This window comes from Herpailurus yagouaroundi, unplaced genomic scaffold (assembly GCF_014898765.1).
Source record: "Herpailurus yagouaroundi ecotype Mexico unplaced genomic scaffold, PumYag 29, whole genome shotgun sequence".
In the NCBI taxonomy this organism is placed as follows: Eukaryota; Metazoa; Chordata; class Mammalia; order Carnivora; family Felidae; genus Herpailurus; species Herpailurus yagouaroundi.
The window spans coordinates 41,928,941-41,944,471 of record NW_024412377.1 but is presented as its reverse complement, the minus strand read 5'-3'; the positions used below and the strand labels follow the sequence as shown (position 1 = coordinate 41,944,471).

Genomic DNA, 15,531 nt, shown 5'->3' with positions numbered 1-15,531 from the left:
TCCTTTCTTTTCCTCACCCTCCGCATCCTCACCAGGAAATCCTTCGTCTCTACCTCCAAAGCCATCCACTTCAAATCACCCCCACCAAACCTTTCTCATCTCTCATCTAGACGACTACTTCTGACTGGTCTCTCTTGTCCCCTTATCAGTTCTCACCATTGTTCCAGAACGGTCTTTTAAATACGTAATTCGTCTCCAAAAATTTTTTGCCCGGAACTTGCCAATGACTTTCAGAATGTTAAAATTCACAGTTCTTTCCATGGCTTACAAGGGTCAAAGGGAAGCGAACTGGCCCACAGGCCATGTCTGGCCCACTGCATGTTTTTGTAGCACCCATCAACTAAGAATGGTTTTCACATTTTTAAATGTTTGGGAAAAAAATCAAAACAATAGCGGTTTTCCTTAACGTGAAGATTTTATGAAATTCAAACCTCAGTGTCCATAAATAAAGTTTTCCTGGGACACGGCCATGTCCATCATTTGTTTACATGTTGTCTGTGGCTACTTTCCTGCTATAACAGCAGAGCTGAGTCATTCTGGAAGAAACTCTGTGGTCCACAGGCTCTCATATATTTACCATCCGGATCTTTATAGCAAAAGTTTGCTGATATCTAGTCTAGATGATCTCGCCTCTGGCTGGTTACTTCTCTAATCTTATGTCCTAATGCTCGGGTGTTTGATTTTCAAGTCCACAATTTCTTACGCCCAGTTCTGAAATCCAGAAACCCCCGAAACCAAAATTTTTCTAAAGTGTTTGGGCACAAACTGAACTGGTGGCAAAACCTGACCTGAACTGATATGAGGCTGTTTATAATCTATTTATTCTACAGGGGGTGAAGATTCATGTGCCTTGTAAAATTTTTAACGTGTTTGCTTACAGGGGACCTCCTGAGAATTTGTTGGAGTTTTTCATCATACTCAGTCTGTGTACCGTATTACCTTTCTAAAATCCAAAAAGTTCTGTAACACAGCTGGCCCCAAGATGATCAGACTGTGGGCCAGTATCGTGGAGGGAGCCCTGGACTTGGAATTGGAAGAGGTGGGTTTGCCGCCCAGCTCTTGCAATGATGCCCTGCATAACCTTGGACAGGTCTCTTCACTTCCTGATCATCAGTTTCCTCACCTATGAAACAGGGCCTTTCCTGTCCCCAAACCCACTGGAGGCTCAGAAACCAGAAAACTGAGCTTGTTAGGACTGCGTGTTAAGAATGAGTCAATAGGGACTGAACGAGATTTGAGGACCTTCTCGGAGCAAACTTCCTGAGTTTGCGTGGATGTGCTGGCATTTCTCTGCCTTTCTAACTAGATGATGTTTTGGCTTTTGGTGAGGCTCCATCGGAAGGCTGCCCGGTGTCTGAATTTTAATTAGCTGAGCTATTGCTTGCTATACCTTGGCTTTCTGTAGCACCCTTCCTTGGTTAGAGGTTACGATGGATGGGCTTCTCTTCCTCAGCTCAGAAATACAGTTGACAGGGAGAGGTTGCTCTGAGGCACTGTTCTGGGCTTTATGTGCAGTTTCCTGTTGGTGACAAGAAGTAGTTACATAGGTGAGGTCTAGGGTGGCTACCCACACCTGGCTTGCCCTCTAAAGAACGCAAATAGAATATTTGCAAACATGCAAATAGCGCAAACATGCCAGCACCAAACAGGGTGAGGGGAGGAAGACGCTCAGAATAAAGGTAACGACGTCTAGAATTACTGAGCCCTCACGATGTACCAGGCATTGCGTGGATTAGCTCCTCTAGCCTTTCCAAACCTATGAAGTAGACGCTAGTATCGGTCAAACTATTTTACAGGTAAGGGAAATGGCAAGGTCGGGTCACTGCCCGAGGTCACATAGCTGGCAAGTGGGAGGGCCAGGATTCAGACCCCACAGCCCTCTCTCTTAACCTCTGCCCTGCATTCCTTCTCATTTTGTTGGTTTTTTTTTTTTTTAATTTTTTTTTCAACGTTTTTTATTTATTTTTGGGACAGAGAGAGACAGAGCATGAACGGGGGAGGGGCAGAGAGAGAGGGAGACACAGAATCGGAAACAGGCTCCAGGCTCCGAGCCATCAGCCCAGAGCCTGACGCGGGGCTCGAACTCACGGACCGCGAGATCGTGACCTGGCTGAAGTCGGACACTTAACCGACTGCGCCACCCAGGCGCCCCATGTTGGTCTGTTTTAATGTTTGTTTATTTTGAGAGAGAGTGTGTGCGGGTGCACGTGTGAGAGTGGGGGAGGGGCAGAGAGAGGGAGAGAGAATCCCGAGCAGGTCCTGTGCTCTCAGCGCAGAGCCCAGTGTGGGCTCGATCCTGCGATCCGTGAGATCATGACCTGAGCTGAAATCAAGAGTCAGCCGCCCAACCTACTGAACCGCCCAGGCGGGTGGCCCTCGTTCTCATCTTCTAGAGTGCTGTCACCTCTTAAATCTTCCAGATAGTTGCTTACTACGTAGTACCTTACTACGATATGGTTCCTTAAGAGTGACATATTAACAGCTGAGCCTGCAGGGAATTGAGAGAAGACTCCTCTTTATCTCCAAAGACCATCAAAAGGATCAAAAGTAGGGGCAACTGGGTGGCTCAGTCGGTTAAGCGTCCAACTCTTGTTTTTGGCTCAGGTCATGATCTCATGGTTGTGGGGTCGGGCCTGTGTCAGGCTCTGTGCTGGGTGTGCGGCCTGCTTAAGCTCCTCTCTCTATCTCTCTCTCTCCCTCCCTCCCTCCCTCTGCCCCTCCCCTGTTTGCTCTCTCTCTCTCTCTCTCTCTCTCAAAAAAAATAATAAGTAAAAATTTTTTAAACAAAGCCTCAAAAGTAGTGGAAAAGCCCCCTGGGAAGTGAATTTCAGGGCACACTAGTGGGAGGAAGCAGCTGGGATGAGTGAACCACTTCTAGCTCTCCCACCGGGCCTCAGTGAGTTTGTCTTTGTCCTCTGAGCTCTTCATCTGTAAATGAGGTTGGAAAGTCCCACGGAGAGGAAGCACAGGGGCAGACAGCGTGGCTTCAGACAACAACAGTGAGGATACCGTTCCCAGTGACAGCTCAGACTTAGACAAGTCTCTCTGCATCTCAATTTCCTTGTCTGAAACCAGGCGTAACATTTACTCATTCGTCAAACATTTGTGGCCCTCCTACTGTTTTTCAGACTCTAAAGGGCTAAGGCTATAAGGACAAAACAGCCATAGTCCAATTTTTTTTTAATAAAAATACAATCCCGTGGGGGGAGACAGACATTAGACAAGACACACACACACACACACACACACACACACACACACACACATCCATATAATATGTATACGCACATTGTGGCTCAGTGCTATGGGAAAGGATAACAGATGAGACCACTGGTACTTTAGACCAGCGGTTCCTAAATGGGGGCAGTTTTGCCCTTCCGGGGGACACTTGGCAATTTCTGGAGACATTTCTGGTTGTCAACTGGGTGTGGAGCTACTGGTGTCTAGTAGGCAGAGGCTAGGGATGCTTCTAAACATCTTACGATGCATATGGCAGTCCCCTATAAAAAGAATTACTGGCCCTAAACGTCAGTAGTGATGGAGACCCAGGGCAGCCACGTTCTCCCTGAGGAAGTCTCATTCAGGGTCAGAGTATCTACCTTGCAGGGTTGCCCCGAGAGCTGGAGATAATGGATGCAAAGCCCTGAGGACGGCCCCGTACCCTGGGGACCCTGAGAGAGGGCATGTGTACCTGGCTAATACAGGGCTCCGCGTCAGACTTCCTGGATCGGGAGTCCTGTCTCCCACTTAACTGAGTGACCTTGAGTAAGTCATTTGACATTGCTGACCTCAGTTTCCTTGTACATCCAATGGCACAAATACACATAGCACTACGTCACAGGACTGCTGTGAAGATGATGAGGTCACGCAGGTTCAAATGCTATACTGACCTATGTTACTGTTCAACACAAGTTTGCTCTTATTCAATGTATCATAGCTATAATTATTAATAACCCAAAGGCTACTTCTAAGATCACACTCAGGATAAAAAGTCAAATGGCAGATAGGCCTGAACTTGCTCCAGGAGCCCCCTCCCTAGCCGTGCCACCTCCTCTTTGGGATCAGGTCTTCTGGCACCTTCCCTCTCCGCTTTGAGCCTCCATTTTCCCATCTGTAATTGAGCCTAACTCCCACCCGCAAAGAATGATCCTGAAGATCTATAGCATGTGAGGGTGTTAGGGAGCAGCTGCCCCTGGCACAGAAGGGCACACACTCACCCCACTCTTGGTCTTGCCGCTCACAGAGAGCCCCAGGGCCGGGCCCCCCGCCAGGGACTGCTGCAAGCGCTCCTTCACGGCCACCAGCCGCAGCTCCAGGTCAATCCGTAGCTCCTCCTTCGCCCGACACTCAGCTTCCAGGGTGGCCAAGGCCTCCTCCAGGACCTTCAACTTCGCTCCTGGGTCCAGAGACATCAGTGAGAAACGGCTGAGCCTGGCTTGAAGCATCAGGGGCTTCAGCAGGGCCTCTGCTTCTAGTCTGCCCCGTGGCTTTCCCAGCCCTTTGTCCCCATTAAGAGATGGACTTCCGGCCTGGGGTGCTAGCTCCGTGCGGGGTTGTGTGGTTTTTACCTGCCCAGTACCCATTTCCCCACCTTCTCGATACAGAACCCTGATTTTCCACAGGAAAACCACCTTCTCCTCCCATTCCCTATAGTTTGGATGGTGCTGACCTCACTTTTAGTTCAGGGGGTTGGCACATAACCTAGATCTGGCCCATAATCATAATTCCATTTTCTGGTCACATTGATTGGCTTAGAGATCAAAGTTGGTCTAATCAGAGGGAATCCTGAGACTTTTGTGGGGTCCGCTGGGAAGAGAAGTTCTCTCTGCTGGGGTGGCTGGGAGGATTGGGTGAGGGGTAGAGCTGTGCAGCCATAATGCCACCATGAGGCCACACAATGCAATCAGCATGGAGGAAGGCAGAAGCAAGAATTAGAGAAATATGCTTCCTGGTGACATCATTTAAATATCTGGACCTTGCTATACTTGATCGCTCAGTTTTCCAATTACGTTTTTCTTTTCTTCTTTTCTTTCTTTTCTTTTCTGTAAGTTCTATGCCCAACATGGGGCTTGAAATCATGATCATGAGATCAAGAGTCCCATGCTCTATTGACCGAACAAGCCAGGCACGCTGATTTTTTTTTTTTTTTTTCATTTCTAAGCCAATTTGACTTTGGTTTCTCTTACCTGTAACTGAATTATAACACAGGGCTTTACATTGACCAGGGGTTCCATTTTGCTGCTTATTCAGTCTAAACTAGCAACCCTGTATTCGTATCTTTTTCATGCCAAGAGTTGCAGTGGGCCTTATCAGGTTTAAACGTTAGCTCCATTCATTCTTTGCTCTGGGACAAATAGGAGGCTGCACTGGAGGATTTTCCAGTAATGGGGTGAATTCTTTCCATTCATTCATTCATTCATTCATCCATCCATCTATTCAGTAAACACTTAGCGAGTGCTTACTATGTACCCAGGCACTGCTCTTGCCCTTGGGATATATCAGTGAACAAAACAGGCAATGTTTGCCTTTATGGAGTTCACATTTGTGTGTGTGTGTGTGTGTGTGTGTGTGTGTGTGTGTGTGTGTGTGTGTATGAGAGAGAATAAACAATACATTAAATTAATAAATAGAATAAATAATCTAATATTACAAAGTGATGGGTTACAGAAAAAAAAAGCTGAGCACAGTAAGGAGGACAGTTAGCCTGCTCCAAACTCTTGTTTTGACTCTTAGAAAGTTTTGTATATTGGGGCGCCTGGGTGGCTCAGTCAGTTAAGTGGCCGACTTCAGCTCAGGTCATGATCTCGTGGTTCGTGAGTTCGAGCCCCACGTCGGGCTCTGTGCTGACAGCTCAGAGCCTGGAGCCTGCTTTGGATTCTGTGTCTCCCGCTCTCTCTCTGCCCCTCCCCCGCTCAAGCTGTGTCTCGGTCTCAAAATAAATAAACATTAAAAAAAATAAAAAGTAAGTTTTGTATATTGAGACCACACTGCTTTCCTATGCTTCCTTCCACAGATTCTGGTTCCTGGCTCCACAGAAGAAGTCTTAACCTTTAAGCCAGAAGTTCTCAGTTAGGTTCATGGATTTTTAGGCAATCTAAGGGTGAGCTCTGAGGGCGCATAAGCTCTTGGCTGCTGCAATTGTCTGTAACACTGCGAATTGTGGGGTTTTGTTCCCTCCTTATGAAAGGGTCCATAGGTCCCATCAGATTCTCATGGGGCTATGTGACCTTGGATATATTTTATAAAGGACAAAGACCCTCTGTTCTCTCAAGCATGTGTGTGCAAACCTCAGGCTGAAATTATGCCAAACTACAGCTACAGGGAGAATTCAAAAGAAACGGCAGAAAGTGGGGTGCAGAGGAGCCCAGAGCAGCCTGAGTCTGCAGGGGTTATGGCCCTGGATTTTCGAAGAGGATCCTGGGAACATGTCTCTGTCCATCAATCCCAGAACCAGGGCCAGTGTCTCACACAGCTGGGTGTTCAGCACATCCGTGAATGAGTGAATTAATGTGAGGCTCAAAACGGTATCTCCTATTTCCTTGATTCTAAGTCACACTCTGTTGTCACATGTTAACATTTCTAAAGGCAGACCAAATTTTGCTACCTTAAGTGTGCGCATTTTTGTGATGCGTCTTCATTCCCTTACCCCAAATCAGTAAATTGATGGCACTTAAATTGGCCCTTAAATAGGCACTTAAATTGATGGCACTTTCATTAGGAAGGATGATGATGATGATGTTGAGGAAGAGGTGGAAGGAGGATAAGGAGGAGGAAGAATGGGAGGAGAAGCCCACTTGTCCTGGATAACCAGGTGACCTCTGCCATGGGAGGTGTCAAGGTCCAGCCCCGCCCCCCACCTTGAATGCCCAGGACGCACCCATGTAGGTACCTGGGTTGTTCCGAATGGCTTCCTTCAGCTCCCTCTTCTCCTGCCTCAGTGCCATCAGCTCTGTCCGGATTGTCTCCTTCTCTTTTTCCAGCCTCTCTTTTTCTACCAGGTACCTCCGGGCATCTTCCTCAGCTCGGTTCTTACCGTACTTGTATTGATTGGCACCTGCACAGATAGAAGACAGGAAAAGGCCCCCATTCCTGACCTCTGGTAAGGGTACCTGGGTGACCTTGGCGTCTTTCTCAGCCCCAACTTCTCCATCTGTAAAATGGGAATATTTAGATCTAAAAAGATAAATTTGGTGTGAATCCTCCAAGGAAATAGGAGCAAAAGGGAGGCAGGAGAGCACAGAGACTAGGAACAGGGCCTTTGGAACGAGGCAGACCGAGGTTTGTGTTCTCTTTTGCCCTTTACTAGTTGTGTGACTTTAGGGCAAAAGTGAACAGTGGTGTTTTGTGCCATGCCCTGGGCCTTAGTTTCCGCATTTGTAAATGTGGATATTGATCAAATTGGCCTCTTGGCATTGTGCTAAGTTTTGAATGAGATAGCTCATGAAAAATACTTAGTACAGTATCTGTAGAAGTGCCTAGTAAATGTTAGATGATGATAAGAAACAAATTTTTGTGACGTATAACACACTTTAGCTTTAAAAGGGCGTTTTACAGTCAATTCTCAGATATATGTAAGATAAGGAGACAGGTACATATAACTCAGATCCATAGAAAATCAAGGAGTTGGGCTAAAGTCAGGCATTGCCCATTTTATTCCTGAAAAATGGGTCGGGGGAGCGAGGGGCCCCAGGAGTCTGTTGGAGGCTCTACATTATGGTGGACAATAACAAATAATTATGGCAAAAATTTATCGAGCGTTTACTATATGCTAAGCCATTGACACGCATTTCCATTTAATCTACATAAAAACTTACTATTATTAGCTTTATTTTGTTGGTGGGGAAACTGAGGCACCGAGATGTTAGGTCTCACTGTTAATGATGGCAGAGCCCAGTTTGAGCCCAAAGGGTTGAACTCCAGGGTCCATGTCGTGCATTTACTGCTCTAGCTGGAGTGATGCCATAGTCTAACCTCTCAGGGAAATTTTTATTTATTTTTTTGCTTCAGACAGTCACACACAGCCCTTTTAAGTTGGTGGGTGTGGAGTTTGGAGCGATTCCCATGGTTACTAATAATTGGGGGTCTTTTCTCTCTAGCTCTTGTAGGGATCGCAGTGGTCCCCCAGTGATGCATGCAAAAATCAATTCTTGTCACAACGGCCCTGATCACAAATAAAGCATGGAGGGCAGAGAAGGGGACCCAGGCTTCCCCCAACTTGCCAGATACGCAATGGCATCCCAGGGGAGTTTTCTCCCAGACTTTTGGATTCGATAGACGGGTAAATAAAAATCAATGGGTAGACCAGCAAAATGGTGTCAGTGTTGTATCAGATAAGGACCTTAAAGTCCCCAACCACCATCTGTTATTCCCAATATTTTATAAAATAAATAGTACCTCAACATCTCCAGAGTTGGAAGGACACAAATACAGAGGAAAACAGTCATTTACACTGAACAGATTGAGCAACCTCACAAGAGACCCCAAGCCAGAACTGCCTAATGAAGCTCTTCCAGGATTCCTGACCCACGGAAACTGTGACGTGACTCATGTTTACTTTTGGAGCTAGTAAATTTTGGGTAATTTATCACCCAGTAATCGGTAGCTAATACATGACCTTGGGCAAGACCCTTCTCTTTAATGTTCTTCAGCTGTTTCATCTGAGACACATGGTCGGACTAGATCTGTAGTTTGAGGAGCCCTGTGATTTCACAGTGACGGCTACCAGGCTGCTGCAGGGGCAAAGCAGGGGCCGGCGGGTGGCCCAGCTCCAACCAGAGCAGCTCCCCTTCTATATCTCTGATAACCTGGACTTAACTATAACATTTGATTTGAAGAACCTGTGTTTTGTTATCTTTGTTGTTGTTTTTTAACGTTTTGTGATTTCTTTAGTCTTACATGCCTATTTCAGTTTACTTTTCCATTTTATTTTCATTTATTTAAAAATTTGTTTTTAAGTTTCATGTATTTAAGTAATCTCTACACCCAACGTGGGGCTTAAACTCATGACTCCGACATCAAGAGTCACATGCTCTGACTGAGCCAGCCAGGCGCCCCTACTTTTCCATTTTAAAATGGGCAGTCCAGGGGCGCCTGGTGGCTCAGTCGGTTAAGCGTCCGATTTCAGCTCAGGTTATGATCTCGTGGTTCGTGAGTTTGAGCCCCGCATCGGGCTCTGTGCTGACAGCTCAGAGCCTGGAGCCTGCTTTGGATTCTGTGTCTCCCTCTCTCTGTGTCCTTCCCCCGCTTGCGCTCTGTCTCTCTCTCTCAAAAATAAATAAACATTAAAAAAAAAATTAAAAAGGACATTCCATAAAGGCCCATATTTCCAGTGCCAATGAGAGTAGAGCGTCAGGAATGTTACACAACAACCGTCTGATTGTTCAGTGGGAAAACTCAGACCCAGAGAGGGGAAGGGACTTTTCCAAAGTTACGCGGTAATTAAACGATCAAGTGGGGAATGGAATATAGCTCTCCTGACCCCCAGAAGAGATTGTCTATATTCAGGAAATGGAGATCTAATAAAGAAAAGTATTTAAAAAATTAATCTTCAAAAAGCAAGGGATAGAACTTGACTGTGATCAGGTGCAGGGGGCAGAACTATAAAGCAATAAATAAAAGACTCTTGGAACGTGCTGTCCTACAGGAAGCTGGCCTGCTCATAAATCACACAGGAGCAGAGATCAGTGTTGGAAATCAAACAGAATTCACCATAGCCTGCCATACTTAGCCTTTATTGTGCTGTGTGGCAATCAGGCAATGCATGGGGCTCCTATGGGGTGCCAGGCAGAGCCCGGGCTAGGACACAGAGGTGAGCCGTGCCTTCCAGGCAGCTGCCTGAAGGGTATTTGGAGGAGTTCATTTCTCCACTTGTTACCCCAGATCAGAAATTATAAACTGTTAGCTTTGGAACAGACAGAGCCCGAGGATGAATTTGACACGTGCATATATGTGCATACATATATAAGAGACAATGGAACATAAAAACATATTTGGCCTTATTTAATGCTAACATTTTTGAAAATTAATTGCTAGCGTTAAGAAATAAGTGGACTTCACATAATGGCTAGATTTCTGGTCTCTTGAATAATCTGCAAACCTGGGATGGCATGGCTGTATGGGAGCCAGCGGCTGGGGCTGGGTAGTGGCCAGCCCTATAGCTGGAGCCTGAGTTCTCCGGCTTCCTGCAGTCTTCCCCCACCCCATTCCCTAGCGTTTCTCTTCTGAGGCCACTTGCTAGCTGCCCTTCAGCCCTTGGCTTGTGCTGTCATTTTTCTTACGGTAGGGTATTTTCTTATATCTCACTTCACTCATTAATTTGCCTGCCTGACGTCCGGAGGAATCCGATTTGAGACCCCCCTGCCCTGTGGATTGTTTCCTTCCTTTCCTCCCTCCCACAGGGGACTCACTGGAGGCATGGCGCTTGACTTTGACCTGCGGATCCACGCGATGGGACTTCTCACTGCAGGAGGAGGCATGGCGTTTCACCTGGGCCCCAGTGGGACGCTTGGGCTCCTCGTCCTGGATGGGAGGTGGAGAAAGGAGTTGAAGTACAGGTAGGCTCAGGGCCCTCAACGCGGGTGTGTGTTCTGGTCCAAGTGTGGTGAGTGAGCGTTGCAGGACCTCTGAGATCTAGGTCTTAACATTTTTAGACCGGGGCGGCACTCAACAGTTTATAGACTACTTCTGCTAACATATATCATTTGATCCTCATCCCTTCCTGTTGGGGGCAGCAGAAGGCGCCCTTAAACTAGGATATCTGCTGAGAGGAAATCAGGAAGTCTCAGAAGGCTGTAGGTGACCCTATTTGATTTATCTTTTTTTTTTTTTTAACGTTTATTTATTTTTGAGACAGAGAGAGACAGAGCATGAACGGGGGAGGGTCAGAGAGAGGGAGACACAGAATCTGAAACAGCCTCCAGGCTCTGAGCTGTCAGCACAGAGCCCGACGTGGGGCTCGAACTCACGGACCGCGAGATCATGACCTGAGCTGAAGTCCGACGTTTAACCGACTGAGCCACCCAGGCGCCCCCCATATTTGATTTATCATAGATATTTCTCTCTTCACATCCTTTGGAAGTGTCCCTGAAATTTTCCGAAATGGTTAAATATAGAGTTCTCAAGGAAGATAAAAAGTCATGGATGACGTCAGTCAATGGTGGAAGGAACATAAGTTAATAAACTGGCTATACCTTTGTGCATGATGAGTATTAAGGGCACTCAGAACCCTGTCAGAGCTCAGGGAACCATGAATGGAATACGATAATAATGTAATGTAATAATGATATTGATAACAATAGTACTCCTTACTCGGTGTAAGACCTTCCAATGTCTAGGCATGGTGCCCATACAGTATTTCATCTAGTTCTTGCAATGATTCAATCAGGTAGCTTTTATGTATTCATCTGAAGCCAGCAAGTGAGGACCAGAGAAGTGAAGCCCAAGGTAACCCGGATTCAGCCCTGAGTCCAAAGTTCATGCCCCTAGGTACTAAGCTGTCTTGCTACTGAGCTCTTGCAGTTGAGGAAGATCTCAAGCTGCATGCACTGGCTCATATGAATCTGAAGCAAGACCATATAAGTGGAAGGAGGATGGCTGGAGAAGTTTCTAGAAAAGGGAGTCTCAGAGGTGAGAGCTCTGTGTCATCCAGCACCGTCTAGGGCAGGGGTCCTGGTGCGCAGATATGTCTGCTTTCCTTGGCAGCCGGATCCCCTCTTTCTCCCCTAGCCGTGAGGCCTGACCTGCCCACCGGTGTCTGATCAGAATGTGGCTGTCTGGCTCTCCCGTGGCAGGAAAAGACACGGGACATGCTGCCAGAAGCAGTGTGGTTCATGTGATGGCTACAGAGGCCTCGCTGTAAATGAACGAGCTGGCCTCTCCTTGATTTAGTGAGCAAGACAGGGAGAGTCTATCCTGGAAGCTGAAGCCCAGACTGTGGATGCCACAGATGAAGGTCCATGGGAGTGGCCACCCAGTTAGTGCCCCCGCTCCAGGCCCCACTGAGTCAGCACCATCAGTCTGGAGAGCAGTAAACAGCTGGAGAGCCCAACACCTTGCTCAGACCGGCATAGTGCTTTGCATTATATAGAGTCCTTTCCTCTTCCTGATCTGGGGAGCTTTCCGTTGCACTACCCAGCCTCCTGGGCCGAGGATTCCTTATCTGGAGCCATGATCTATGGCAAGAAGGGTCCTCCCTCCCCTTCCAGCTGCCGGGCAAATGAAAATCATCTGTGAGGCAAAGATAAAAAGACACAGTGACAGAGACAGAGAGACAGAGAGAGAGAGAGAGAGAGGAAGAGCTGATCAGTGGCCTTTGCCACGTTCCCAGGCACTCCCAAGGGACCCTACCTGTATCTTTTCATAAGGAACATCATCATACACACGGGGTTCAGGCCACTGATCCTGGCAGGACCTTGCATACCTAGAAAAGGTAAGGTGCGATGATGATGGCACTTTGTGGCTTACGGTGCTTTCCTGTCCACTCTCGTTCGATTCTGGCAGCAGCTTGCGATGGATGTTGGAAGGTTAGTAAGGGCAACCATGGCAGGCAGCACTGGGCGGTTGCTGTATTAAGGCCTCGCAGGCAGGGACCCACGTGATTCTCATAATCACCCGAGAGGCAAGTAATTCATCACCTCCATTCTATAAGCGAGAAAACAGGATCCAAGCTGGCAAGCAACCGCCCCAAGCTGTTGCTCGTGAGAGTTGAGGCTGGAACCCGGCTCTTCTGTTACATACACCGGCCCTGAGCCTGCCTGATGCCCGAGGGTGTGAGAACCTATGGTTCCGCGGCTTAGAGGCGAGCCCAGATCATTACCCCAAAGGGCCTCTGCTCTTCTGCTCGTCCCATCCACAGCTTCCCCTGACCCCGGACCACCTCCGTTAGCCAGCTCACTCCTGCCTGCTGGAAGGGGAAGGCACCCCCCCCCCCCCTGACCTCCCAAGGAAGCGGCGTCCTCCTCAGCTCTTCCTCCCTTCCCTCCCACTGCCCACGGCTGGGCTCAGAGGCTCTGAGAGGCTGCTGCGGGCTGCGGGGAGCCGGCCCTTACAGGAAGGAGTTGCGCCCTGCGCTGACGATGCTGGTTAAGGTCTCCACGTCCACGTAGTCATAGTGCAGCGCCTCGGGGGTGACTTTGGAGCCCATCTCCGCCAGCAACAGCCCAAGCCAGCGGCCCATGTCCTCTGAGCAGTTTGCCTGAGGAAAAGGAGGCACAGGCTGATTGCACTTCAGTACTGTTAGGGCCTCAGGCTACCTGCTCACTTCAGCCGGACCCATATTTGTATAGTACCTGCTGTGTTCCCAGTACTTCCGGGTCCAAGGGGAACAGGCCTGCAACACGCATCCAGAAACCCGAGTGGCTCCTTACCTTTTCTTTATTCAGGTTTTGGCTCTAATGCAACCTCCTCAGAGAAGTCCTCCCTGACCATCTCTCTAAGACACACTGCCCGCCGCACCCCCCCCTCCCACCACTCCCCACTATCTTCAGAGCCATTTCGATGTGAAAACAGCATTTGGGCATTCCCTGGTTTTTTTTTCTTAATACTTACTTTTTGCTAGAGGAGGCTGTTTCTCACATAACCCAATCAAAAAATTTTTTCTTATAATTGCCAATGTTTTTGTAGCACTGTATACAGGAAAATTGCCAAGAAGTTGCTGTAACCAAACCCCCTCTGTTAGTTCTCATTTAAAGAGCGTTATTATGAAATCAACTTGGCACACGACTGCTAAACTTGAATAAAGGAGGCACACTTCTTGCCAGAAAGCTCTGTGTATAATTTAAGGGACAAAAGAGACCTATCTCACCCTCTCAAAAGTAAAAGTTGAGTGACAGAGGCAATATATCTTGAAATTTAAGAAATGGGTGAGGCAGTGGGTACTGGGCAAAGAAAACAAGGTCCAGGGGCGCCTGGGTGGCGCAGTCGGTTAAGCGTCCGACTTCAGCCAGGTCACGATCTCGCGGTCCGTGAGTTCGAGCCCCGCGTCGGGCTCTGGGCTGATGGCTCAGAGCCTGGAGCCTGTTTCCGATTCTGTGTCTCCCTCTCTCTCTGCCCCTCCTCCGTTCATGCTCTGTTTCTCTCTGTCCCCCAAAAATAAATAAACGTTGAAAAAAAATTTAATAGAAAACAAGGTCCAGAGGCTGGGTTTTGGTTCTAAGATAAGACCAAGAGGCTAATGACCCCCTTGGAGCCTTGGATAAAGCACCTGGCAGCCCAGGCCTCAGTTTCCTTGTTTGTACTCTGAGGGAGGAGTTCTTTAATGTTTCTTCAGCATTAACATTTTAAATTCTAAAAAGCCAAAGGACTGATATGTAGAAGAGAGGGAGACTCAACACATTCTACAGGACCTCAGAGAGGAGGGTGAGTGCCAGAGGGTGGGAACAACAGTGAGTGGGGGGGATGAAATCACATTTTCATTCAGCCATTTGTTCAACAAATAGCAAAAGAGGCTTTAGTATGGGCTGGGCATCATGCTGGGTTCTGGAAAAACAAAAGTATATGAAGCAGGTATGATTACTGTCTTCACAGAGCTTAAAGATTTCAACTCAATATGGAGACCATCTTTCTAAAAATACAGCTGCCTGCACTTTCAACAATAGCCAAATTATGGAAGGAGCTCAAATGTCCATCAAGTGACGAATGGATAAAGAAGATGTGGTTTTTATATACAATGGAATACTACTTGGCAATGAGAATGAATGAAATCCTGCCATTTGCAGCAACGTGGGTGGAACTGGAAGGTATTATGCTAAGTGAAATAAGTCAGTCAGAGAAAGACAGGTATCATATGTTTTCACTCGTATGTGGAATTTGAGACACTTACCAGAAGACCACGGGGGAAGAAAAGGGGAGAAAATAGTTACAAACAGAGAGGGAGGCAAACCATAAGAGACTCTTTTTTTTAATTTCATTTTTTTAAAATTCGCATCCAAATTAGTTAGCATATAGTGCAACAATGATTTCAGGAGTAGATTCCTTAATGTTCCTTACCCATTTAGCCCATCCCCCCTCCCACACCCCGTCCAGTAACCCTCTGTTTGTTCTCCATATTTATGAGAAAAGACTTTTTAAAAATATTAAAAAAAATTTTTTTTAAATGTTTATTTATTTTAGAGACAGAGAGACAGAGCACAAGCAGGGTCAGGGCAGAGCGAGAGGGAGACAGAATCTGAAACAGGCTCCAGGCTCTGAGTTGTCAGCGCAAAGTCCGACACGGGGCTTGAACTCATGAACCGTGAGATCATGACCTGAGCGGAAGTCGGACACTCAACTGACTGAGCCACCCAGGTGCCCCGAGAAAAGATTCTTAAATGCAGAGAACAAACTGAGGGTTGATGGGAGCGGTGGGGGGGGGGGCCCCCCGGGGATAATGGGTGATGGACATTGAGGAGGGTGCTTGTCAGGATGAGCACTGGGTGTTGTAAGGAAGCGATGAATCATGGGAATCTACTCCTGAAGCCAAGAGCACACTGTATACACTGTATGTTAGCTAACTTGGCAATAAACTATATTAAAAAAATAAAAATAATAAAAAAA

General features: G+C 47.3%; 1 protein-coding gene across 1 annotated transcript in view; it reads right to left on the bottom strand.

Annotated features, from left to right (window-relative positions):
- The window catches only part of AFAP1L1 (actin filament associated protein 1 like 1), a 63,428-nt gene that overhangs the window by 2,460 nt on the left and 45,437 nt on the right, over positions 1-15,531 (bottom strand). The window contains exons 13-18 of the mRNA XM_040497271.1: positions 13,047-13,192; positions 12,346-12,418; positions 10,407-10,518; positions 6,890-7,054; positions 4,218-4,396; positions 1,391-1,519 (exon numbers count right to left, since the gene is read on the bottom strand). Coding sequence (XP_040353205.1) covers positions 1,391-1,519; positions 4,218-4,396; positions 6,890-7,054; positions 10,407-10,518; positions 12,346-12,418; positions 13,047-13,192 — 804 coding nt within the window. The remainder of the gene's footprint in view (positions 1-1,390; positions 1,520-4,217; positions 4,397-6,889; positions 7,055-10,406; positions 10,519-12,345; positions 12,419-13,046; positions 13,193-15,531) is intronic.